At 31.5% G+C, this 25,601-nt stretch overlaps 1 protein-coding gene and 3 pseudogenes across 1 annotated transcript; 3 read left to right on the plus strand and 1 right to left on the minus strand.

Moving 5' to 3' along the window:
- The first annotated feature begins 10,571 nt into the window (after positions 1-10,571).
- Positions 10,572-18,296, plus strand: LOC149888975 (uncharacterized; annotated as a pseudogene).
- On the plus strand, positions 12,504-13,109 carry LOC149888976 (uncharacterized). The gene has a single exon (XM_090087571.1). The coding sequence runs from the start codon at positions 12,504-12,506 to the stop codon at positions 13,107-13,109; it is 606 nt and encodes a 201-aa protein (XP_089943697.1).
- LOC149888977 (uncharacterized) lies at positions 13,541-17,722 on the minus strand (annotated as a pseudogene).
- LOC149888978 (uncharacterized) lies at positions 14,399-16,393 on the plus strand (annotated as a pseudogene).
- Positions 18,297-25,601: the final 7,305 nt, after the last annotated feature.

A 25,601-nucleotide genomic window follows, 5' to 3' on the forward strand; every position in this document is an offset into this window, starting at 1 on the left:
ACGGCTTCTAACTCTGCAAGGTTAATGTGAGCCGTATCATCTTGTTTCCTCAACCACGAACAGTCTTCTACTATTTCCCCAGCCACTTCCAACACTATGCCAACGGCTAAGTTGCTTGCATCACACCACACCGTTGCTTCGGAAGTGTTTTTGACGTTCCATGACCCATGAACGGGATCTTCTTTTGTAAGTCTTTCATTTAAACTGTTTACTAATTTGACAATACGTTCGTCCACAAAAGAGTCCCATCCACAACTACTCGAAACCCTTTTTAGATAGCTGCACGAAGGGCGCAACCAATTTGCTATCGGAAAATGTCCGGTCAGCTGTCCGCACCAAGAAAAGATTTGCCGACGTGTCATTTTTCCTTCAGGAACTTTAGGTATGTTGTCACGTTTCCAACGGACTTGGTTGCATTGTTTGTACACTCGCAATCCAAGCACACGACCGCCGACAAGTTTTTCTGGCAACTTAGAATCCAAGCCATATTTTTCCAAGAGTTCTCGAACTCTGCAACTTGACACTATGTTATTATTGACAATGATATCATCAATAAATGAGTCCGTCCCAGGCTCGACAACTTTGTCTACGGATAATACCTTTTTTAAAATTTTAGTCATTATTCTGGGCGCCACATTCAAACCAAAACCCAATCTTGTTAGACAGTAACGCTGCCCTTCATATTCCACGACTTGATATTTCCACAGTGCTTCGTCGACACGAATCTGCAGATACGCTTTCTTTAAATCGATTATTTCAAGATTTTCTCCCAACTTTCTCCAGTTGCGAAGTTTGGTACTGCAAACGTCGCCATCTGCAGTATGACTGGACACAAATTGATTCAGCTCCCGGTAGTCCATCACCGGACGTACTTTTAATTTGTTTCGTTGAATTACTGCCATCAACGGAATGATGCCATTACATCTCCCTTCAAATGGTTTCAGCCATCCCTGTGCTATCCATTCACTTATTTCCTTTGCATAATCACTTTTAACGTCATCAGAGATATGATAGTTTGGAATTTTGTTTGTCAAAGTTGGTGGTTCTATCAGCCACTTCCAAGACACGCTCCAGCTACCATTTTTGAATTCTGCTACGAAGTCTTTATCAATCAGCTTTTGAATAGTAGGCGAGGATACTTCATTCGTTTTTTCTTGAGAGACTGCAGTAGCACTGATAGATAGTTTTTCCACATTGAAGTTTATGGTTTCGCCGTCTCTCCCAACTTGGACACCTCCAAGCCGTCGTATTGCGTCCATACCAAGTAGCATTTGATATTCGGGGACAATGTTGGCAACCAGGCATTCCAAATCGATGGTAGTGTTATTTATAGAAAGATTAACAACAATCTGGTGTTTTACTTCAATTGACTTTCCAAAGATTAACAACAATCTGGTGTTTTACTTCAATTGACATTCCAACAATGCTTTTATTTTTCTTCCATTGACATAAACACAGAGAGTTGGTGGTTTTATATTTCGTGGGAAGCCGCTCGCGCATAGACGTGTGGCTTCCCTTCCATGTTTTTTGAGTTCGTACACTTTTTGTAACAGTTCAGGGCCAGGTGGTTGTCCATTCCACACACAAAACACTTCTTCTTCTCAATTCCTTCGCTGCAATTTCGACTGATATGTCCCTCCTCACCGCATCGGTAGCAAGTCATGGTCTTTTTTCCGTTTCCTTGAGGAACCTTTCTTGGACCAATAGCACCAAGATTCACGCGACTAACAAAACACGATTCTTTACAACGCAAGATTACCAAACTTCTTGCTTTTTCAGCGATCTGGTGCAGCGACATTGTTGATATCGAGAGTGCTGTGTGGAGTTGTTTTCTTGCTTCGTCAGGTAATCCGAGAATAAATGCGCACCTTATCCACTCTTCGCTTACGTGAGACGATATTAGCTTGCTCAGCCTTGTTAATTCTGCGAGATATACGTCAACGGACTCGTTTTCCTTAAGACGACGGTTCACGAACTCTTCGTATGCTGTTAGCGGAGAAGCAGAGAAGGCAGTAGTCAGTGCATTTTTCACTTCATTGTAGTCTTCTTTTATCTCATCACTGAGTCCTTGATAAATGGCAAACGCTCCGCCAGAAAGAAATAAGGGGAGCACCACATTCAGCTCGTCAACTTTTTGAAGTTTTGCTACCAGTTCCAACTTCTGTATCCATTCTGAAAATTCACCCGAACCATCGTACTGCGACACCAAATCCGCGAACTTTATAACAATACTTATTGCCGAAATAGCTTGTAATATCAAGACAACTAAATTCTGTTTGCTGTATATTTTCTCATAACGTTCATCCGCTTGTACAATTTAAATATCATTTCTAAATTCATTGTGCACAATGAATTATGCACAACGAGCCATATATAGTCATTGAACTACATATTCATTGTGCACAATGAATTACACAATGACGCAACTACGCAATGTAGCTCATCCAAGGGATTAAGCTGCATTAATAAGTTGTACTAACAAAAAAAACAACCATTTCATGCAGATGAAATGAAACAAAGTGATTGTAAAAGGGCCTTTAGTCACGAGAAAGACTAATGAAGATGGCAATAAGTTTATTTGGCATGATGTTTCATGGGTCAGATACTGTGCATCAATATTGGGTAAGCTATTGTATAAAACTTGTCTAAGTGAAGAAGAGCAATTTATAACTTTAAATATAATTAGAAGAGGATCAAAAAATATGGCAAATATTATATCATTAGATCCAGCTTATGATGGACCATTACCCATATCAAAAAAAAAAAAAAAAAACCGATTTAATTGACTTACTACCGTTAATACCGAAGATTTATCATGAATTTTATAAAAATTTAATGGAAGATCAAAATGAAGATGCCTCATATGACCCAGACTTGAGTGAAAGTGATTAATGTGATTCATTAAACAGTTTTTAATTTTATTATGTTGTAATATTTTAATAATATAATAACTTTTTTTTTTCAATTATTATACTTTATACTGTTTTAAATTTTTTTTTAATGTATTAGCTTAGTGAACTTGATCAGTCACTTGAAGTTTGTTAAAGTCCTTAATAGTTTTTTTCAATTATAATATTATTTTATATTTCTTTAAAATGTAGAATTAGTTTATTGCACCTACTTGATGAGTCACTTGAAGTTTGTTTAAGTTTTAAATATATATTTTTTTCAATTATAATGTTTTGTATTAATTTTATTTCTATAAAAAAAGAGGTGCCAACTGCCAATATTATATTAGTGTAGGTACTTTATGAGTGAGTATCTGAGAGATATAAAAGTAATAATTTTTTTTTTCATTTCCTGCGACTAAAAATAATAAATCAATATGCTATAATTATTGGTTATTAGTTTATTACTACATTCTATGTATTAGACAGTGTGCCTGTTCAGTGATATTTTGTAATTCCGGAAAGTTCTAGAAAATTTGATGACGTTAGGGATTTAATAGCTTTAATAGTTTTTACCAATAAGAATTGTAAATATGTGTTTGTGGTGATTTATGACGGTTTGTAGAAGGATATTTTGGGAAAAGCATGGGGTATATATAAAGGAGAAAATTTGTAAAAAAGGACAGTTAGTTAGGAGAGAAAATTATTGCTATTTAGTGATTTGTTGATTGCGAGAAAAAACTACAAGGTAACCGGGCATGGAACCAAGTATGAGATTACTTGATATGTTTGAAACGTATGATGGCACTTCGGATGCTGCTGTCTGGATTCAACAAACGAAAGTGATTGCAGAAATTCAGAACTTAAAGCTTGAACTAATTTTCCGATTTTTCTCAGAGAAGCTGCTTATGCAGTGTACGATGCTTTAACCGCGGAAGTCAAAAAAGATGTAGTGGAAGTCGAGCGTGTGTTATTAGCGGCGTTTTCTATAGATGCCTACACTGTATATGAACTGTTTACAAAACGAAAATTATGTGACGGAGAAAAAGGCGATGCGTTTTTGGCTGATTTAAGACGATTAGCCTATCTTGCTAAATTACCAGAGGAGTCTGTGCGTCTGGCATTTGTTGTGGGTTCGCCAGAAGTCGTATCATCAAGATTTCGAGCCGTAATGGACCCGATTGATATAATGTTACCCAGAGTGAGAGCTGCTATGAACTGTGCAAATGTGATTGACAGTGATGCTGTTGGCGCTGTATCTAGACGCCATGCTACAAAAACTGCATTAGTGTGTTACAACTGTAAAGGTTTGAATCACATTGCAAAGAACTGTTTGCTTACGAAGAACTTGTCTCCGAAGACCGTTAGATGTTTTAAATGTGGTGAGGAAGGACATATTACATCGAAATGTGATAAAAAATTGAGAACCATGTCAGTCAATAGATCCAGCGCCAATACGGTGGGAAAAAGGGAAATTGGATGTTGAAGAAAACAGGCAGAGATTGGCCATGGATATCACGCATTATGGCACTGACAAGTTTTTGAGTCTAATTGATTGTGGACCTTCAAAATACGCGTTGTGGCGACAATTATCTAGCTCATACGGATGTGTTGCTATAGTCCGAATACTCCGTCTTGTTTTTTGTGAACGTGGAGCACCGTCTGAGATATTAACTGACAATGAGCCAACATTTAAAACTAAAGAGATAAGGAGTTTCCTTGATAGTTGGGGAGTGCAAATTAGATATAGAGCCGCTTATTATCCTGAAGGAAATGGAATTGTGGAAAGAAACCACCGAACGATCAAGAGAATAGCAGAACAATCAAAAATGTCGATACCGGAAGCCTTATATTGGTACAATGTCTCAGCCGACAAAAATGGTGCAAGCCCGATGGGCAAAATATACAGCTATCCCATTGGTGTGAAAGGATTGAAAAAAGAGAATCTTCCTGCACGAAATGTCATGAACGAGAGATTTCGAATTGGCGATAAAGTCTGGCTGAAACCACCAAATGCGAGGTGCCATACAAAGTGGCAACCAGCTACGGTAATTCGGAATGCGTTAAACCAAACCGTAGAAGTGAACGGCATTCCGCGTCATGTGAAACACCTTAGACCTCGAAATGATACTCAGTCCTACATTATCCCTGATGTGGAAGTAGAGATGAATGTTGAAATTGATCAAGTGAACGCTGAAAACCAAGGAGATCCAATTAAAGATGGATTAGAGACGAACGAGGAAAATATCGAAGCTGAAGATAGACTCCAAGAAATCGACATGCTTTTGCGACGGAGTAGTCGGGAACGGCGCATGCCTTCAAAATACTTTGATTGCTATTTGGATGATCCGTAGGGATCAAGGAGGAGTGTAATTCCGGAAAGTTCTAGAACATTTGATGACGTTAGGGATTTATTAGCTTTAATAGTTTTTACCAATAAGAATTGTAAATATGTATTTGTGGTGATTTATGACGGTTTGTGGAAGGATATTTTGGAAAAAGCATGGGGTATATGTAAAGGAGAAAATTTGTAAAAAAGGACAGTTAGTTAGAAGAGAAAATTATTGCTATTTAGTGACTTGTTGATTGCGAGAAAAAACTACATATTTTTATCTGATAATTTATTTATTTGAAAAGTCATGTACAAAAGACAAAAGTCAAAATAAGTGCACTCAAAAGGGCATAAGTCAAGGACAAAAAGGCTTAAGTCAAAACTAGTGAAATCAAAAGGGCATAACTACAGTTATATCGTTAAATATTGAAAGTATCAAGAATTTTAATGGTTACATGTATTAGGAGTGTAATATATGCAATGTAAAAATAGCTTAAATATGTAAGGATATAATGAGCTTACACGTAGGAATTTTCAAACATTGATACTGATGTCTCAAAAAGTTGGTCAAATTGACTTATGCCCTTTCTACCTGGAACCAAAGATATAACTATTGAAAATAATATTTGTTGTAACTTTAGTTAAGTCACCAGTGATTCCTCCGATTCAAGTTAACTGCGTATCCATTATAGTTTGCTTGGTGTTTGCAGCAGACTTAAAGTTGAATCATTTAGTACACAAGGTTTGAATGTTTTGTATTACTAGGGCTAAATAATCATTTTATAAAATACTTTGGCTTGTAAACGAATGCCACTTGTATTATATTTTAGTAGTATATTGTTTATTGTGTTTATTATAACAGTAAAGTTTCTTATGAGTGGGTACATTCTTCGTAAACTGAATACGATCCTGTCTAACTTGACCAATCTCAAGCAGCGACAGGGAAGATTGGAGGCACGTGTTGCTAGTGATCCTGTTGATCAGAATGTCGGTCATACGCAATTTCCTATCTTTTCTTCTCTGCAGCAATATTCTGAGAGTGAAAGAACCCTGTGAGTCAACAGTTTGATTGGTGGTGTTTGAATTGAGACAGTAAAATAAATTAAAGCAACATCTTTTTATATGAAGATACTATTTATATTGTCAATGGGACTATATCAAAAATACAATCTCTAATACATGTGAATCTATAAAGTTAAATATAACTATAGTAACTAATTATATTAATTATAGATTTAAATGAGTATTTATTTAAATTTTTTTTTTTCACTTTTCTTTTTTTATAAGTATTTAAATAGATATAACGTCAACTGTATGCTTATTCCCTGGTACCACGTCTAAAGAGATAGAATTGCAAGTAACAAGATTTTTTAATAACGTCAGAGATCGCTTTGGTAGTCGTCTGCACCACTGCAAAAAAAACAAGCTTAAAGTTTCGATTGAGGAAAAGAGTAAAGACGACGACAATGAAGGAAATGAAGACGACTGAAAATGAAGACGACAGTAAAAACGAAGATCCTCCACAAAAAAAGCGAAAGACTTAGAAATAACTTTTATGATTAAAGTATCATGTAATAATGATTTGTATAAATATTATTATATAAACTTTGTTTAACTGTTGAATATACTGGTTTGTAAAAGCAACCACGCTTTACACCATGAATAAAAAAGCGTGTTTTTTTTTGGCCGCTTTAGGGCAAACCCTTAAGGGACCCTGAAGTTTTTTTAAGGCGGAATGTCACATCAGATCTGCAGAGTGACGCCAAAAGTCAAAGAATGCATCCCAAACGGTAAGCTATTTTAATTTATATGCAAATATGGTACACATCCTATTTATAATGTGAAATGTATTGTTTTTCTTGTTGCATAATATAGTGGTTATTGCTCGGTGTTGTAGCAGTAAATTAGTTAAATGATATTGTGCGGGTTGGTTCATAATCCAATAAATATATGAATTTAATCCATACATAAATTAGCAAGTTTGAACAGATGCACTTGTTTGTAGCAAGCTAATGGTTAGAAAAAACATAACCAGGGCGGGGTTAATGACCGGGGCTGCATAAATATTACGTCCTTGAAATGTTTTTTTTTTTTTTTTTTTATCAAAGTTCGCAATATTTATTATTAGGCCGGGTGAATAAAAATGAGCAATTGCTTTTACTCAGTAATTGGTCAGCTTTACGTGAATAAAAACTTCAACAGTTTTCCTCATATTTTTATTCACGTAAAGGTAAGCAATTTACTCAGTAATAGCTCAAATTTACTTTAATTAAAACTTAAGAAAAATTGTTGAAGTTTTTATTCACGTAAAGCTGACCAATTATTGAGTAAAAGCAATCGCTCATTTTTATTCACCCGGCCTATTATTATTGGCGCAACGTAAAACAAATGTTTTACTAAAATTATGTTACTATTTGTTGACTAAAGCATACACTTATTTACTCAGTCTATGTTTAGTCTTGTTTTCACTGCAGGGTCATAATATCTTAAGGTATTATGTGGTATTCCACAATATATACTTTAAGGTGTTTATAAGATACCATATAAATTTCTTTAAATCATGTTTTAACATATAAAACATGTTGGAATTTTATGTTAAGCTTAAAAAAGTATACCGCTGAAAGTTATGCTAGTGACTCTCAAGATTATTCTGAACATCTTATCGGCGCTGGCACAGCACTGGCGTGCCAGACCTGATACAGCGTGACAGCCAAGTCGGTTTCACTGCTGGACCAAATAGTGTCTGCTTATTTGGGAACATTCGTACTTAAGTAGCAACGCTCTTTTGGGCCACCAGCGGTCAGATTCTAGCTGCTGAACATTACCAGGCCTGGTTTGACAGACCACGCGCGTTGCCGCCATGCATATCGACTTAAATAGGGTCCAGGGCAATGCAAAAATCCACACAAAGTTTTAAAATTCTAATTTACATATGATATAAATTATAATATCATTAAAGTATATAATATAACGGGTGATGACAAAAAAATGAGACTGCGTTCAATTTAAATTTGCATGTACTAATACCATTAGCTGTATATATATTTTACATGTATTTTATTGCAAATTTATTCTAGTTTTAAATGAAAAAAAAAAGTAATTAAAATTTAACGATTTAAAATGAAAATAAACAAATCTAAGCAAGAGCTTCTCCGTGAACGTGTGTATGGATTTTACATGGACAATAAGCAAACTGGTAAATATTACACTTATTGTCATTTTAAAGCAGAAAAAATACCAAAAGCAACCATATACCGTATAATTCAACGCGCAGAAAATGGAATCGGAACTCAAAGAGTTAAAGGAAGTGGTCGAGTCGCAAAAAAAATGACGAAAAAGAACATTACTAAGCTGAAGACCATGTTTGACCACAAGGATGGCGTCTCACAAAGACAAGCAGCTAGAAAATTTGTGTGCGATCAGTCCTTTATATGCAAAACATTGAAGAAACACACAGATATTAAATGCAAAAAAAAAACAAAGATTCCATTAAGAACAGAGTCACAAAAACGTAAAATAAGAACCAGATGCAGACGATTATACGAAAAATATAAAAATCACGATTGGATAATTGATGATGAATCTTATTTCACTTTGAAGCATAGCACCATTAACGGAAGCCAAAATTTCTACTCAAGTAACACTGCTTTGACACCGCCAAGCGTAAAATATGATCCAGTTAAAAAATATGAGCAAAAAGTGTTGGTCTGGATTTGCGTTTCGGCTAAAGGTATTTCTATACCTTTTTTTGTACCTTCTAAGCAATCAATCAAGCAAGAATTATACCTGAGCGAGTGCATCAAAAAAAGACTTGTTCCTTTCATCAAAGCAAATCATCTAGACAACAATTACATATTCTGGCCTGACCTAGCAACATCACATTACGCAAAAACTGTAGTGCAGTATTTCAGACAAAATAACATCAATTTTGTTGAAAAGGAAGACAACCCTCCCAACGTCCCTGAATGCAGGCCTATTGAGGACTTTTGGTCTCAATTGAAAGGAGAAGTATACAAGAACACCTGGCAAGCAGAAACTATTGATCAACTTTGCAATAGAATAAAGTATTGTTTGAATAAGATTGACTTTACTGCCATACAACGCCTTATGGGATCGGTAAAAGGTCGAATCGATAATATTCGTAGAAATGGAGTAATAGAAGATAATTAAATATATGTTTTGAAAGCTCGAAAAATTCTCTACTTAATGCATTTTTAATTTTAAAAAAATCATTTAAAATAAAGGAGTTATGGGCTTTTAAACGCAGTCTCATTTTTTTGTCATCACCCGTTAAATTATTATTTATAAAAATCGAAGAGATTTGATTAATATACATTTAATTTTCTTTAGAAACGTTTGTTAAGGGACTAACTATTTCTTTTTTTATAAAATTATTTCTTTTTTTATAACTTTTATTATCATCAAAGTCTTTTTTTAAGACACATTTAGAACTAAAATGTAAAATCAATCTGTGCACATAATTTATGCCAGGTTGCAATTAAAACAACTATACTCATAATGATTTGTATTTAACAAAGTTCAAAACTACTTATCCCAGCAGACATTCTTATGGCTCTTTGCTTTCTGCCACCTTAACGATCAGTAGCTCCTACTAAATAGTGAACAACAGCTTTTTGGACATTACTTTCGGGTGGATCTTTGGATGGAAGATTTTTCCTTAATGCTCTAGTGAATATGCATCACCCTTTAAGTTAAACACAACACATTACTCATTACAAAACATAATACTAAAAATAAAAAAGATTTCTTACTCTGAATAACTAGTTGGCACTTCAAGTCACAAAATGGTTTTCATTAAAATCTCCCTTTACTGTCCAAACAAACATTTTCAGAACCTCATTTTCATATAGAGCGGAAACCATGTGTTACTTCTTTTACACTTTGAATACCCTTTGTAGCAACCTTACATACCTAATGCACGCATGCATGAATGTATGTATGTATGTATGTATGTATGTATGTATGTATGTATGTATGTATGTATGTATGTATGTATGTATGTATGTATGTATGTATGTATGTATGTATGTATGTATGTATGTATGTATGTATGTGGGCATGTGTATATTTAAGTATGTATACACAAACAACTCAGGGGTTTCTTCTTGGATTATTTAATACATGAATCTAGTAAATCGATAAACCATTTAATAAGAACGTAAAAAAAAAATGCAAATTTTTTATTATATTTTTTATTTTATTTATATTTTATTCTTTAAAAAATTTCAACTCTTAATAATTCAGTAAACTGACTTTTAATTAAATCAACTTTAAAATTTATTGAAGGGAACTTTTTGATAACATTCATTTTGTCTACTGTCAAAAAATGTATGAAACATAAGTTTATCTATAAATGTTATAAATCGAAGCGTATTTTAGAGTGTTTTGAAATAGATTCTTCCAAAATGTGAAATACGTTGTCACCACTAAAGCTGAAAGGCATAGTTGAAGAATGTGCAAGTTAATTGCAAATGGACCTGTGTCTGCCATTTGATATTAGAAAACAGTTCTCTTGCGAGAAATTTAGTTATTCAACAGTAGATGCTGGAAATCTTTGGCAAAAGTTAAAACCAATAATAGACCAGTTCCAAATGTTTACATTTTTGGCGTAAACTAACGCATGCGCAGTAGTTAGTGTAATTGAATTGCGTGAAGAAACTATTTACGGCGGATTTGATTGACGTAGTTTCTTTGATATGTTGTAAATATAGTTGAAGTGGTTTATTTTATGAGCATATTTGAGGTTCTTTGTATAGTATAAATTGAAGGAAAACTTTTTGTAAAGAGAGTTATTAAGGAGAAGAGAAAATGTAGAACTGAAACGTTGTGTTCGCTGCGAGAAAACAACAGTTGGTAGGCAAAAAGAAAATAAACAAAATATTGAAATGAAAACAAAACATTATTGAAATGAAAACAAAACATTATTGAAATGAAAACAAAACATTATTGAAATGAAAACAAAACATTATTGAAATGAAAACAAAGCATTATTGAAATGAAAACAAAACATTAATGAAATGAAAACAAAACATTATTGAAATATGCCTGCATCTTGTTGTGTTTTTGGTTGCTCAAGTAGGAAAAAAAAAGGAGATTGTTTAAGTTTTTACAGAATTCCATTTGGAAAAACAACAGGAAAAGAAAAAGAAAAAAGGGTTTTTTGGATCAGAGCTATTAAACGAGATAAATGGACTGAAACACAAATAGATAATGCTCATATATGCAGTGATCGGAAGAAATTTACGTTAACGCTATTTTTGTAACTTAACTTATTATGGGACATTCCGATCTTAATTATGCGTGGTTGTGGTATTTGGGTGCTTTAAAATAAGTGCTATATATAGCCCATTTATGAAGATTGATAAAAATAATTTAGCTATTTTTAACCGATCAAAACTGTATAAATAGAGTAAAAATTTATTAAGAACATGTTGATTAAAAAGTAACAAAAGCGGTGTTGATCTTCAAAAAATAATATAATACGCAATCGGTATTAATCTTGATCACCTTCGGATCATGCAGTCTCCATTTTATATCAGGTATAGTATAATATACGATTGTTTTAAAAGATAATTCATTTATGAGGTTTCTAATAAAAACATCTTATAGGAAAGAAATCAAACGATCCATTACACCCTGACTACGTTCCCAGCATAATTTCTTTCAATAAAACTGAAACTAATACAAGCGAAAAGTTTATAAGACACGAGCGATCAGTTAATCGAAAACATAGAAAGATAGAATTAAATTACAGAAAAGATAATAAATTATCTGAAGCTGAATTAACTGTAATGGAAAACCCAAAAATTGTTGTCGATAAAGGTAATAAAAACTAGTACTTATAGTATTAATTGTTTTTATTTATAAAAAAATTAGAATTTTCTATAAAACTATAGTTCATTTAATTAAATCTATATTTTTAGGAACTCAAACTAATGAAAAAGAAATTGCATCATTAATTCAAGAAAAACTTAACAATCAGATAACAAAAAATTTAAAATTATTAGAGAAACTAAATTACTGGAAAAGAAGAGCAGCATGCGATTTTCATTCACTGAAATTTAATTCTGGTGATTTAAACTTTATCACTGGTCTAAAAAACGGAAATATATTCAATTGGATTCTTTCTCTTTTCATAGAAAGTCACACAAGTGCGAAAAGACCTGAGCTATAAAAAGATCTCTCGTTCCGATTTAACATCAGAAGAGAATCCAGTTTCTTAAAATTTTGGTAACAAAATTTTAAGAAACTGGATCCCTGCAATGGATAAAAAAGTTAAATATCTAATTATATGGCCTTCGCAAACAGCAATACGACAGAATATGCCATCGCAATTTCTAAATTTTAAGGAATGTGTTGTCATAATTGATTGTACAGAGATTTTTATACAGCGCCCAAATAAATTAAAAGCTCGAGCTATCACCTGGTCAAATCATAAAAGCAGAAATACTATTAAATACCTGATTGGTGTTAGCCCAGCTGGTGCATTAACATTTTTATCACATGGTTGGGTTGGAAGAATTTCTGATAAAGAAATTACGATAAAATCAGGTTTTTTAGATTTTGTAGGATATGGAGGCAGTATCCTAGCTGATAGAGGATTTCTTATTGAAAAGGAGTTAGCATTAAAAGGTGCAACATTGTACAGGCCTTCATCCACAAAAGGTAAAAAACAGTTATCTGCTAAGGAAGCTGAGAAGTCTAGAAAATTGTCTATCTTAAGAATTCACATCGAACGTGTTATTGAAAGATTAATGAGATTTAAAATACTTTCAAGTGTTATTCCTATAACACAAGTTGACTTATCGAACGATATTATGAAATCAACTTGTCCAATAGTTAATTTAAACAAAAGTATTGTTTCTTAACCAATTATCAAACAATTCTGAACAATTATAACCAATTTTCTATTTAAAATATAAAAATAGTATTTGAATACTTCTTTTTTAACAAAATTGTATAAATATATATTATATGTGGGGAAAGTATATATTGAGACATACTATAATTAACAATCTTTTACAAGATGAATATTAAAGTTACATTATCTTATCTGTATTTAGGCAGGGAGGACTAGATTTGAATGGTTCGAATAGGTGTCAAAGGTTCTGGGATACACCTTTCATCAGCTTCTTCTGCTGTATCAGTTTCACTAGAATACAAAAAATCAGTTTCATTAATACTCGTTTGAACAGCAGCATCAAGTTCTATTTCTTTCAGTTTATTAAACTTGGACTTTGAAATACCAGCATACTGTTTATAAGAATAACAATTTTCATCAACATTCTTGGCTACTTGATTATGTAGGGGGAATTGTTTTTTTTTTCGGGCAGCTTAAATTTATGTTTGCTAATGCTGAAGGACTAACATACTTTTTAGATCGATTCTATTCACATTGTAAACTTGTGCAAGCAGTTTTATAGATTTCAAGTCTTATACAGGCTTCACCTTTAAAAAGTAGAGCTGCAATACGACTGCAAGCTGATCCAAATCTAAAATATAAGTTATTAAAAACTTAGATTTTGATTATATTAATCATTATTTCTAATTAATCATTATAAATTATCTGAGTTAATATAATTCTAATATAACATAATCATAATACAATCCTAAATAATCATAACAAAACTTTATGTTGTTAAAAAAACCAAACTTTATGGGTATAATAACTTTAATTATTAAGGTTAACATACCAATTTATGTTACTAAAAAAATCAATCTTGATTACTTAAGTAAATATACCCAGCAACACACCTGCAGTTTCCATTTAAAATATATCCTTTGGATTTAAAGGGGCACAACCCTATTAAAAAAGTGTAAATTATTGAAAAAATTAATTTTTCAAAAATACACTTATTCTAACTCAAATTTATCGTAGAAACTATTGCTGATTTTTAAATTTTTGCTATCTATGCTGATATTGGTCAAAATTTCATTTATTTAGATGTTCATTATTTAAATTACCCTAGCAACGCGCATAGCAACCGTTTTTAAATGTTGTTTTTCATCTTTTTAACCCCTTTTTTTCAAAGTTGATTTTGGCTTTTTTGTTTGTACAGAAGGCTTTTTGTTTGTACAACGACGTAATTCTATCTATTGCTTTGTATATTTATGTAACTAGTATAACTAAAAAGTTGAAAAATATTTACAAATTGAAATGGAATCATCTTGTAAGTTTCGATCTAAAAGACAGAAAAGTTTTATGGTCACCAACACTCTAAAAATTTTACTGAAAACTCTAAAGTTTCAAATAAAGAAAACATAGCAACAACAGTTTCTTATACAAAGTTAAATGGTTAAATGGTTCAATGGTTAAAGTTGTTGATAACTGCTGTTCAAAAAACATTACAGGCAACCGAATAGTTGATATGGAATTGTTAGCTGAAACTTTTAAGATTCTTTTGTGCCCAGAGTGTTCACATGATTCAGTAAAGCTTAATCAAAAGCAGAAATTAGGAATTGCTTTTGAACTTGAATTGAAGTGCACTATGTGTGGTTGGTTAAAATTGTTCTGGACTTCCAAAAAAAGATCGAAAACAAAAAGTTTCGACATTAATAGTAGAATGTTTTACAGTATGCGTAGAATAGGAAAAGGTTATCAATCTTTGAAACTATTTCTTACATTACTAAATCATCCTCCCCCTATGACAGAAAAAAGTTACAATAATATTGCTTCTAATTATCAAGTTGTAATCAAAAAAGTTGCCAAAAATATAATGAATCAAGTTGTTAAAGAAATACGAATATTGAAAAAACTAGATCCAATCGCCAGACAGCAATCTATTTTGCCTCATTTAGGTAGTCAAGCAGATATATTATGTGATGCAGGTGTATCTGCTGATGGTACTTGGCAGCGGCGTGGATTTAGTTCAAATAACGGTATTGTTGCAGCTATTTGTATTGACACAGGTCGAGTACTAGATATTGAGGTAATGAGTAAATATTGCCAGGCTTGTATTAATGCCAGAATATGGAAACATTCAAACGTAGAGAAATATGCAAGTTTTATAGCAGACCATACTTGTACAAACAATCATCATGGATCTGCACCATCAATGGAATTGGTTGGCACAGAAAAAATTTTTAATCGATCTATAGAATTAAATACAATGCGATACACTGAGTTTTATGGGGATGGGGATTAAAAAAGCTTTTTGCCTATTGAAAATGTTTATGATGGCACAAAAGTGGTTAAACAAGAATGCATTGGCCATGTCCATAAGCGCGTTGGAACACGATTACGTGAATTAAAAAAGAGAGAGAAGGGACTAGGAGGGAAAGGAAAGTTAACTGATGCTGTTATTGATAAGCTGCAAAACTATTATGGTATTGCAATACGTTCAAATATAGGAAATCTAAAAGGAATGCAGATTGTTGTGATGGCTGCACTTTTTCATGTGGCATCATCAAAAGAACATAATTATCACACATTTTGTCCAAAGGAGCCAGGTACATGGTGTCAATATCATCTTGACAAGTTGAATAATACCCAAAATTATAAACCAGGACCAGGACTACCCATGAGTGTTATAAAGTTTGTTAAACCAATCTTTATAGCTTTACAAGATGAAAATTTACTCAGCAAATGCCTCCATGGCAAAACTCAGAATCAAAATGAGTCTTTCAATGCAACAATATGGAATCGTGGTCCAAAAGATACATTTGTAAAACTAGTACAGTTGGAAATTGCTGCTTATGATGCAGTTGCTCATTTTAATATTGGAAAATTAGCCACCTTAAAAATATATGATAAAATGCAGATGGAGAGAGGCAGCTACACTGAGCTTGGTTGCAAAGACAGAAATCGTTCACGATTAAAAAATGCAAGTTGAAAAAATGGTGAGAAGCATAGGATGCGTCGCAAGTTTCTGCGTGGAGCGAAAAAAAGTAAGGGAAGTGAAAATAAAAATAATGAGGGTTTGTCATATGGAACAGGAAGTTTTTAATGTTTATATCAAATTAGTTTTATCATACTTGTTTTGTAATACTTGCAGTTTATATGAACATGGCATTTAACAGGGAAAAGTAAATTTTTTTTACCATTTTAGCTTTTTATTCATTCGCAAGTAGAAAAGGGTTATTATATAAGACTTTTGATAAATAAAGTACATCTATTGTTTGAATATAGTCTACAGTGCAATACTTAATAGATAAAAAGGCTCCAGATAAATATAATTATTATCAAAAATAGAGTTAACAATTTTTTTTTTTAAACCTTTTTTTCTAAGATTTCCACATTTTCCTAAATTTGCCTGACTGTGGCAAAGATATTTGAAAAATGGTTTGATTAAAACTTCTCATATTTTGACAGATTGTTTATTATGTACAAGGTTGTGCAATTAACCTCAAAATTATAAGAATATATGTGTTAAAAATAAAATATAACGATTTTTCGGTCATTATGGGGGATAAAAATATCATTTTTTTTGTATCCTTCAAACAAATAAAGCACGACCCCAAGGAATAAGTAAGTTGTTAAGTTTTTGAGGTTTTTGAATTTTATTCTATGTGACCTTCTGCATTTTGAAGTATTTTTGCCACAAAATGGTCAATTTTTAAGTATTTGCCCCCTAAAAATTGGCCCACAGGGCAACCCTTTCTCTTTTTTAATTTTTTTTTTTAAATTTTAATTTTATTATGAATTTACTTAATAAATAGAAAAAAATTATTTAAATATCAAAATTAAAGATTTTTTTATTTATGGGGTTGTGCCCCCTTAAGAACATAAATCCAACCATCATACATTGCTGTTATTTTCCCTTGTCTTTGACTTGGTAAGACCTAAAATAACAACATTAATTTGGTTTAAAATTTATTGCAGTCATATATTATATATCTAAAATATAAGTTATATTTTAGCTTTCACTAAAATTGTTTTTTTACCTTTGTTTTTAAAGCACAAAACTCAGACTCTTCATTTAAATCGGCATAAAAAACATCTTGCACGTGTCCACAGATAAAATAGTTAAAAGCCTCAAGGGATTTATACGCTTTCATATTTTCTTTGCTATATAAACTTTGTGATTCTACTAAATATGTGTATATATCACCATAACTGACTTCAGGAAACAAACTAACATTGTTTTTCCAAAATTTCTCTTCGATACCAGAAGGATCGGGAAGCAAAAGATTATTTTCTAATGTCAACTTCTTCAAATAAAATTCTTTGTCAGGATTAGCAAGAGAATAGAAGTAAGAAGACATGGTTTAGATGAAACTTTATTAAGTTGTCCGAATTAGAATTCTTGTTAATTTTATATTTTTGCCTACCAACTACTGCGCATTCGTTAGTTTACGGCAAAAATGTAAACATTTGCAACTGGTCTATAGAAAAATTTACTGGCAATAGTGATTAATTTTATCAAGATTATTATGGATTGTTGAGCGAAAATCTACTTGCTTCACACTTCAGTGATCTAACATTGAGTAATACACTACTCACTGAAATGTCTTCTCTTATATTAAACAATCTTTCTGATATAACACCAAATTTAATTGAATATGTAAATACAACATAGGAAATAACTGATACAGAGAGAAGGAGTTTACAATTCTTATTGCATATTTTTTTCAGAGAGTGTATACTAAATTTAAATCTAGTACAAATATATGTAACTACAGCCAATAGTGTGTTTCAATTTGACTGCGCTGCAGGGTTATGGAAGATGATACTCAGACACTTGCAAATATCAGAGATAGAGGGGGTTAGTGGAAAGTAAACAACAATTCAAGATTTTTTTCTGAAATGCGACAATATTTTTTATAGAAAAACAACACAAGTTTTCACAAAACTAGATCCTGAAGTTCTAATCGAGTCCATGTCGAAAAATTATATTGCTTTATCCTTTAATAAACAAGTTTGCAATAATCCATAATCAACTGAAGTTAGTAAGAATTTACTAGAGCACTTAATTACATTACTTATAAGAGTTCGTTCATTTTCTTATGCCAAAAGCATTATTGAATAACATAAGATCAGAGAGAAAACCTGCAAGACTCGCTTATTGCAATTTGAAATAAAGAAAGCAAGTGAAAGAAATGAACATAAATATTGAACATAAAAGGCTATTTTCATAGCCACATCTTTTAAAAACATTAAGGGCATAAAACTACTTTAATTCTTTTTAAAACTTTACTTAATAGTTACTTAATTCATTAAGATGGTAATTCAATAAACTTTTAGTTCAATTTTTGTTATAAATCTCATGGTAAATTCAGGGTTATGATCAATTGCGTATGTATATATATATATATATATATATATATATATATATATATATATATATATATATATATATATACACAGTGTCCGACAAAAAAAAAAAGCTTAGATAGATATGCAAGAGAACTCAACTAAATTTCTACAACTGATATAGAGAAAATTAAACAAAAAATTTTTATTTGGTGCATTGATTCTTAGATAAAAAAAAAAAAAAAACAAGAAAAAAATGACGAAAATTTGAGAATTTTCATTGAAATAACGAAATAGCCCAAACTAATACTTTGTGGTGAAGCCACGGCTTTTGATCACTTGCCTTGCACCGACGAGGCATACTCTCAACAATTGATTGTAAGAGTTCCCCAGAAATATTCTTCCATTGCACTATGGTTTCTGAGACCCGATTTTTTGGCAGAAACCCATTTTTTTTAAGTTATAAAAAAGATTTTTTTTATGTTGTACCTTAAAATAAACCCATGAAAGTGATAATAAACGAGGTCTATTTTTAAATTAATTGCCTAGTTTGTTTTTAATATGCACTCAAGTTGAGGATATATTTAATCTCAGCTTAGTTTGCAGTGAGTTAGCGCAAAGTGAGCTGTAAATTTAATAATACATAACTTTTGAAATAATTAACATTTTTGATTGCTGTAAAGAAAATTATTTTTATACAAGTATATACTTTTTAAAATTATTCAATTAAATTAAAATACTGCATTATTACATTGATTACATAAAAGAAATAAGCGCGTGTATAGAATTTTTTCTTCCTTGACATTTTTTAAAACTTTGATTTGACTTTTAAAAAAATCTCCGTATTTCTCCAAAAATATTTTTACACGATTGAATTTTGGTAATGTTCAGGAATATATTCCAGTTTTCAAAACTTGCCCCTAGTTGCCCCAATTAAAAATGTATCTGTTTTTTTGCCGTGATGTTCCATTTCAAATACCAGGACTTATTTAATGTAAGGCTGGAAGTGAAAGATATAAATGAGAAAAAGTCAAATGTTTTTGAGCATGTCATTCAAATAGTTGGAAATGATGAAACAGTAGTTATTAGCAATAATATTGAAAAGAAAATACGTAGTTTGTGCAATTCTTTTGAACGAAAATGGTTAGATTGTCAAAGAACAACATGCCGATTTAAAAGTAAAAATTCAGATTGGTTGAAAAGAGAAATTATATTTACTGATGATGCAATTCCATCAACATCTTCAAGTCAATCAATTCCATCAACATCTTACGGACGACCAAGGTTATCATATACGGAAAAATTGTATCGGGCCAAAAGATAGGAAGCATCAGAGTTGTGCCGGGATATTTATACGAAACAGCTCTTATATTACAAGCAGCTGGTATGGCTGCACGTCAGTAAAAGAAACGTGATTTAGCATTGTTTCTAAAAGAATTGAACACAAGTCCATCTCAGCCAACTAAAATTTAAAAATATATATTTTCACCAAAAAAAGAAACAGTACGTTATACAGCCGAAGAAGCATTAGAGTTAATTTTGGATTCTAATTTAAGTATCAAACATTAAACAATACTATCAAAACATCAAACAAGGAGTTATCAAAAATTGTAAAAAGTATCCAGATTACAAAGAGATTTGGAAATGTAAATCAGCATGTGGACCAAATGGTATATCAATTTCCGATATCATAGCACAAATACCATTAAATAATTTGTTAGAGCATACAGTGAAACGTTTTGTACAATTACAAGATGAAGTGATTTTTCAGCACATGGAAACCATCAATACTAACTAAATTATAGCCGAGATGATCTTTCTTCCCAGTATCAGATTAATTTAGATAAATTTGAAAAATATTGTTTTGATCCGGCAAAACATTTTATGTCTAAATATGCTTGGTATCCAATGCCTGCAACTGTACATAAAGTTTTAATAAATGGTAGACAAATTCTAGAAAAAACAGTACTACCAATAGGTTATATTGGTGAAGAAGGGTCTGAAGCCAGACATAAAGTTTTTAAACATGATAGACAATTTCATACTCTTAAAACCAGCAAAGAAAAAAATCTAGAAGATATTTTTCATAAAGCCTTAGATACCTCAGATCCTATCATATCCAGTATTAACTTACATAGAAGATTTCAGAATCATCTTAAGTTACCTCTTCCTTCTGAAGTAATAAGTTTACTAACAGGAATGCCATTTAATACCTCGCAACATCAACATTGCGAAAGCGAAGAGGGAAGTGAAAGCGATGACGGCTATGACGATGTAATTTTCGACGAGGACTTAATTTCCGTTAGCTATTTAGATTTAATTACATTGGATAATAAGATTTAGTAAAAATTAAACTGATTTTTTTAATATGAATTCATCTAACGATATTTTTTACAATAGATATAAATTTTAGTTATGAAATATTTAGAACATATTGCCAATCTTTAGAAATAAAGATTATTAGCTATTTTGTCTTTAAATTGAAGTTATTTTCTTATGTCAAAAATTCGCGTCTCAGAAACCATAATGCATTGATTTTAAAGAATTTGAAACAACTCTTCTTCATTTTTTGGAGCTCTTGTCTTGATTCCTTGATCCAATATACTCCAGAGATTCTTGATAGGGTTCAGATCAGGACTTTGAGCTGGCCAAGAAAGAACCATTATTTGTTCTTCATACAATTTTTCACATTGTTTGCCGTATGTTTCGGGCCATTATCTTGCTGAAAGACCCAACTTTTATCCTTAAAGAGCTCATTTGCACTAGGTATCAGTTGATGAATTAAGATTTGTTTGTACATTTTACTGTCCATAATACCAGGAACTTTATACAAACGACCAACACCCGATGAAGTAAAACATCCCCATACATTCACTTTTTTCTCGTGCTTTACTGTTGGCTGTGTTACTTATGGATCGTAACGTTCATTATGTAACCACCAAACGCGCGACCGTCCACAGAGCGCAAAGAAAATGGGGACTCATCACTCCATGAAACATTTTTCCATTGTTCGATTGTCCAATTCTGATATTGCTTTGCCCATTGAAGTCTTTTTTTCCGTTTACTTTCAGAACTAAATGGTTTTTTAACGCTCCAGTAAGATTAAATTTCCCGATAGAATGGATCCTTCGAAGAACCGTCCGTTCGTCAACATTCAGTTTAAAATTTCTCTTTATTTCAGCCGCTGTTATCTTTTTATTCTTTCGAACCTCTCTTATAATTAATCTGTCCTCTCTGGCAGTTGTTTTACGCCTTCTTCCGCTCCCTTCTTTGCGTTTAAAACTTCCCGTCAAATAATACTTGAACAAAAATCTTCGAATTGTAGTGCACTATCGATTCAAATTTTTTCCAATTTCATGGTCAGTGTATTCACTTTCATGCCATGCCACAATTTGGCCCTTTTCAAACTCAGTGTGTTGTTTTCTTATCTTTTTTTGAGTTGTCTGGCGCATTATTCGACTTGGGTGCTTTGATAGAAAAAGCGACAATTGAAGCAAGAAAAATAATTTAGGATTACGTTTTCGCTCAAAAGAAATTTTTTTTTTTACAACTCGGCAAAAGTTTGTCCGGAATTCGACATGTCAAGCTATAATTGACAAGTAATAAAATGACGTACACATGTGGTTGTGGTTTGCCCAAAGATATTTCTAGAATATTAAAGATACACTGTTGAAATGAAATATTTCTTCCTGAAATAGCATTAAAAAAATATATATATTGTAAAGAATATTTGATTGTCATTCTTTTTTGTTGTAATTTTTTGAGAGTTTAGCTAAGCTTTTTTTTTTGTGTGTGTATATATATATATATATATATATATATATATATGTATATATATATATATATAGGCGATTCCACCGTTACTTACGGGACATTTCAACTTTCTTAATGCCAATCTTTTAGTTATAAATTTTTTATCTTAAAAGATTAGATGTTCATATAGGTATGTATCATCCCGAAATCATTTAATTGTTCAAATGTATATTTTAAATTCTTTCAACTATGAATTGTTTTGGAACAATATTTCATTATATAGTGTGTTACTTACGGGACTCAAAAAAACATTACGCTAAACCTGTTGTTTTCATTTGGATTTTGGAAGCAAATTGTTTAATCTATGTAAACGAGCTTCTCAAAATAAATCTAGTTGTTTTCATTCTATATAAAATTAATAATTAGAAACTTTTATCAATTTATATAAGCATTCAAAATCAAATTAGTTTGCGTTACTTACGGGACAGAAATAAACGTTACTTATGGGACATAGCACATTAATAACCATAACAAACAGATTTTTTAAAATTAAAAGTTAAAGAACTATCAAATAATTTCTATACATCAGCAATACATTGCACAGACATATATATGTATATATACACATATTTCTAAATATTACATCTCTACATTACATATATTGTTATCTATAAATATATTACATATGTCTAGACATGTAACATATATTTATGAAAAAACTTTGTGTGTTTAATAATCATCATAAGCATCAAGAAAGATAATTTGTCATTTATCATTTTTTTCGTAGCATAGACTTCTTCACTCCAATTTTGGGATTAGCTCTAGTATTCTAAAGAAATGACTAAAAATAAGTAAAATTAAAGTCTACAGCCTATTTTATTGTCTATTTTATGTGCATCCTAATTTTAAACATTTTATAAAAATTCAAAAAACAAATTAAAAAAGAACATAAAAACCTGCATTCCCATTAATTTTGTTTTTTTGTTTTTTTTTGCAACTTTGATTTTTGGAGTTGTTGTTTCTGACTCAGAGGAATATCGTTTTATTTGTAGGCAATCATCAAAAAAGGAAAAGTAATGAAATTCCTTTTGCATAATTTGATTTCAGAAATATCTCTTGTAGATTCTTGTAGCTCATTTGATGAATATGGTCAGATGAAATTAAAGAAATATGAAAATTTGGGTTAGTATTTGAAAGTACGTGATAAAAATCTTCAGTATTGTTAATAATAACCTTTCTGGTTAAAACCTAATTAGAAGCAATTCTTTTAACAACTGCTCCCAAGCCATCTATAGGTCCCTTTCCATGACTAGTTGCACTATAGTTCCATTTGATGGCAATCCCATATATTTTTTGGAGCTTTTGAGTACTTGCAATAATAAATCTGTTCTTAAATTGGCTTGATGGACCATCTGTCCAAACTCTTAGCTGAAAAGCATCCTTTGGTAGGCTTTGAACTAATTTATCAAAATATACTAATGATGTTTCTTTATCATGAGTTGCACAATCACTAACAATTGCATGACAGTTTTTTGTATTTTGAAACCAAGTCACAGAAGTAAAGATGCTGTTGATTCCAGTGTGCATTTTGAACCTCATCTTGAGAAAAGTATTTGTAATTTTCTGCGTAATCCATTTGTATCACTGCTATTCCACTTACCTCTTTTGTGCTGTTTTTGTCAGACTCTAAACTTTTGTGCTGTTGTCTTTTAATAAAACTGTGAGTTAAAAAGCTAGGCATCATAAGCACAGATGATCATACAAGTGCACTACTGAAGCGATTTGAACTAATTGATTTATCCTTCCATTATCATCTTGCCACTGTTTCCACTCAACAATTTTTTCCGAAGTATCACTATCACACTGCAATTAATGCTTTTTTTTGAAACCGAATTCTTCATGCTGACACTCACTAAACCAACATGCTGGGTCATCTGGGTATTGAAGGCAAGAGTCTGCAAATTTTTTAGAATAAACAAGTATATTTGCACTGCAAACAGAAAGCTTTTTCAGTGAAAGAGTTACATTTTAATAGTAGATGCAAGTGCATAAATTAGCTGGTGTTTGTCAACTAAGGAGAACATGTAATGGCCTTAAACTTGCAAATTTACTTCTACTGATCTTGATATTTTCATTTTCTATTATAAACAAGGCATGAGTCTCGTTTAGGCTCATGTACATGAGTCTTTTTTGAATATGCTCTTTATTGCCATTATTTCTGATAGCAACTCTATCTTTTATTCCAGGAGACATACGGCTAATATCATCATTTTCAAAAAATTCAAAGACTTTTTGCTTTATTTCTTCATTTAAGAAAGTTGCTCCTCTATACTCAATAGAACTTTCAACAATTTTGCAATTTAGTTCAACAGCTAATTTTAGAATAACTGCTTTTTGCTTTGAGGGGCTGTTAGGTAACATTGTTTTTACTTTATTTGCAGCACGTGTACTATATGGCTGCCTGTAGCAAATAGTTTCATTTAATTCATTTGAAGTTTCTTTCCTCCACTTAGCTTTTTTTTCCCTTTCTTTAATCTTTCTGTATCGGCTTTATGTTTTTTATCTTTTGGCAACTTTCTGTACTCTTCCCTTTTTTTTTCTCGGTGTTTCTTAACATATTCTTTATTTTTTTCCCTTGCTAAAATAGGATTCAATCGTCTCCATTTACTCTGCCTTTCTGCATTAGTTTTAGCTGTTAATTTTTATTTTGGTCTGAAATGAAAATAAAGATTGTCAATAAGTTCTACAAATGTTCGAAACACTTTCTTTCCATAAGATTTTCTATCCATTAAAAGATAGTTTTGTAAATAGTTCGTTGTGTTTTGTATTTTAAATATCAAAATGTTTTGGATAAGTTTCTTACTTTAAAGACTATGCAATGAGCCGTTACTTACGGGACATTGAGCCGTTACTTACAGGACCAAAATAAACATTGTCTGCAGGCTCTAAGGAAATGCTTCAACTATCAGATTTTTAGTTTTAAATATAGAAAAAGTAGTTTATTATGATTGTTATAATCCTTTCCCTTATTGGATACTTTTTTTAAGCATAAACTTAATAAAAATGACATATTTGTTACTTAGGGGACAGTCACATTGTTGGAGAATTAAAACAAGTATTATATATTGTCAAAAAAATGAAGCTTATTTAAAAAATTTACATTTTTAAACTTCAAATATGAATTATTAAATTTGTGGTAGTTAATCTTTAAAAAAACAATTCCTCTTAATGCTACACACTTTAATCAATAAGCAACTTATTTACAATTTATTTATAAAAATTATCGCACAGCTTTAAGCCACAATTAAAAATGCAAAACAAACACAAATAATGTTAACAAATCAAAATAAAGAATATTCAAACATAAAGTAACACAAAGATAACTTAAGTTTTGATGATAATTGAAATTTATTTT

Source organism: Hydra viridissima, unplaced genomic scaffold (assembly GCF_058129835.1).
Source record: "Hydra viridissima isolate aposymbiotic clone 2 unplaced genomic scaffold, HvirCarnegie_v1 scaffold_5, whole genome shotgun sequence".
Lineage (NCBI taxonomy): Eukaryota > Metazoa > Cnidaria > Hydrozoa > Anthoathecata > Hydridae > Hydra > Hydra viridissima.

Excerpts from the sequence above, each read along its gene's own strand:
- LOC149888976 (XM_090087571.1), top strand. The coding sequence starts at position 12,504 with ATGGATAAAAAAGTTAAATATCTAATTATATGGCCTTCGCAAACAGCA.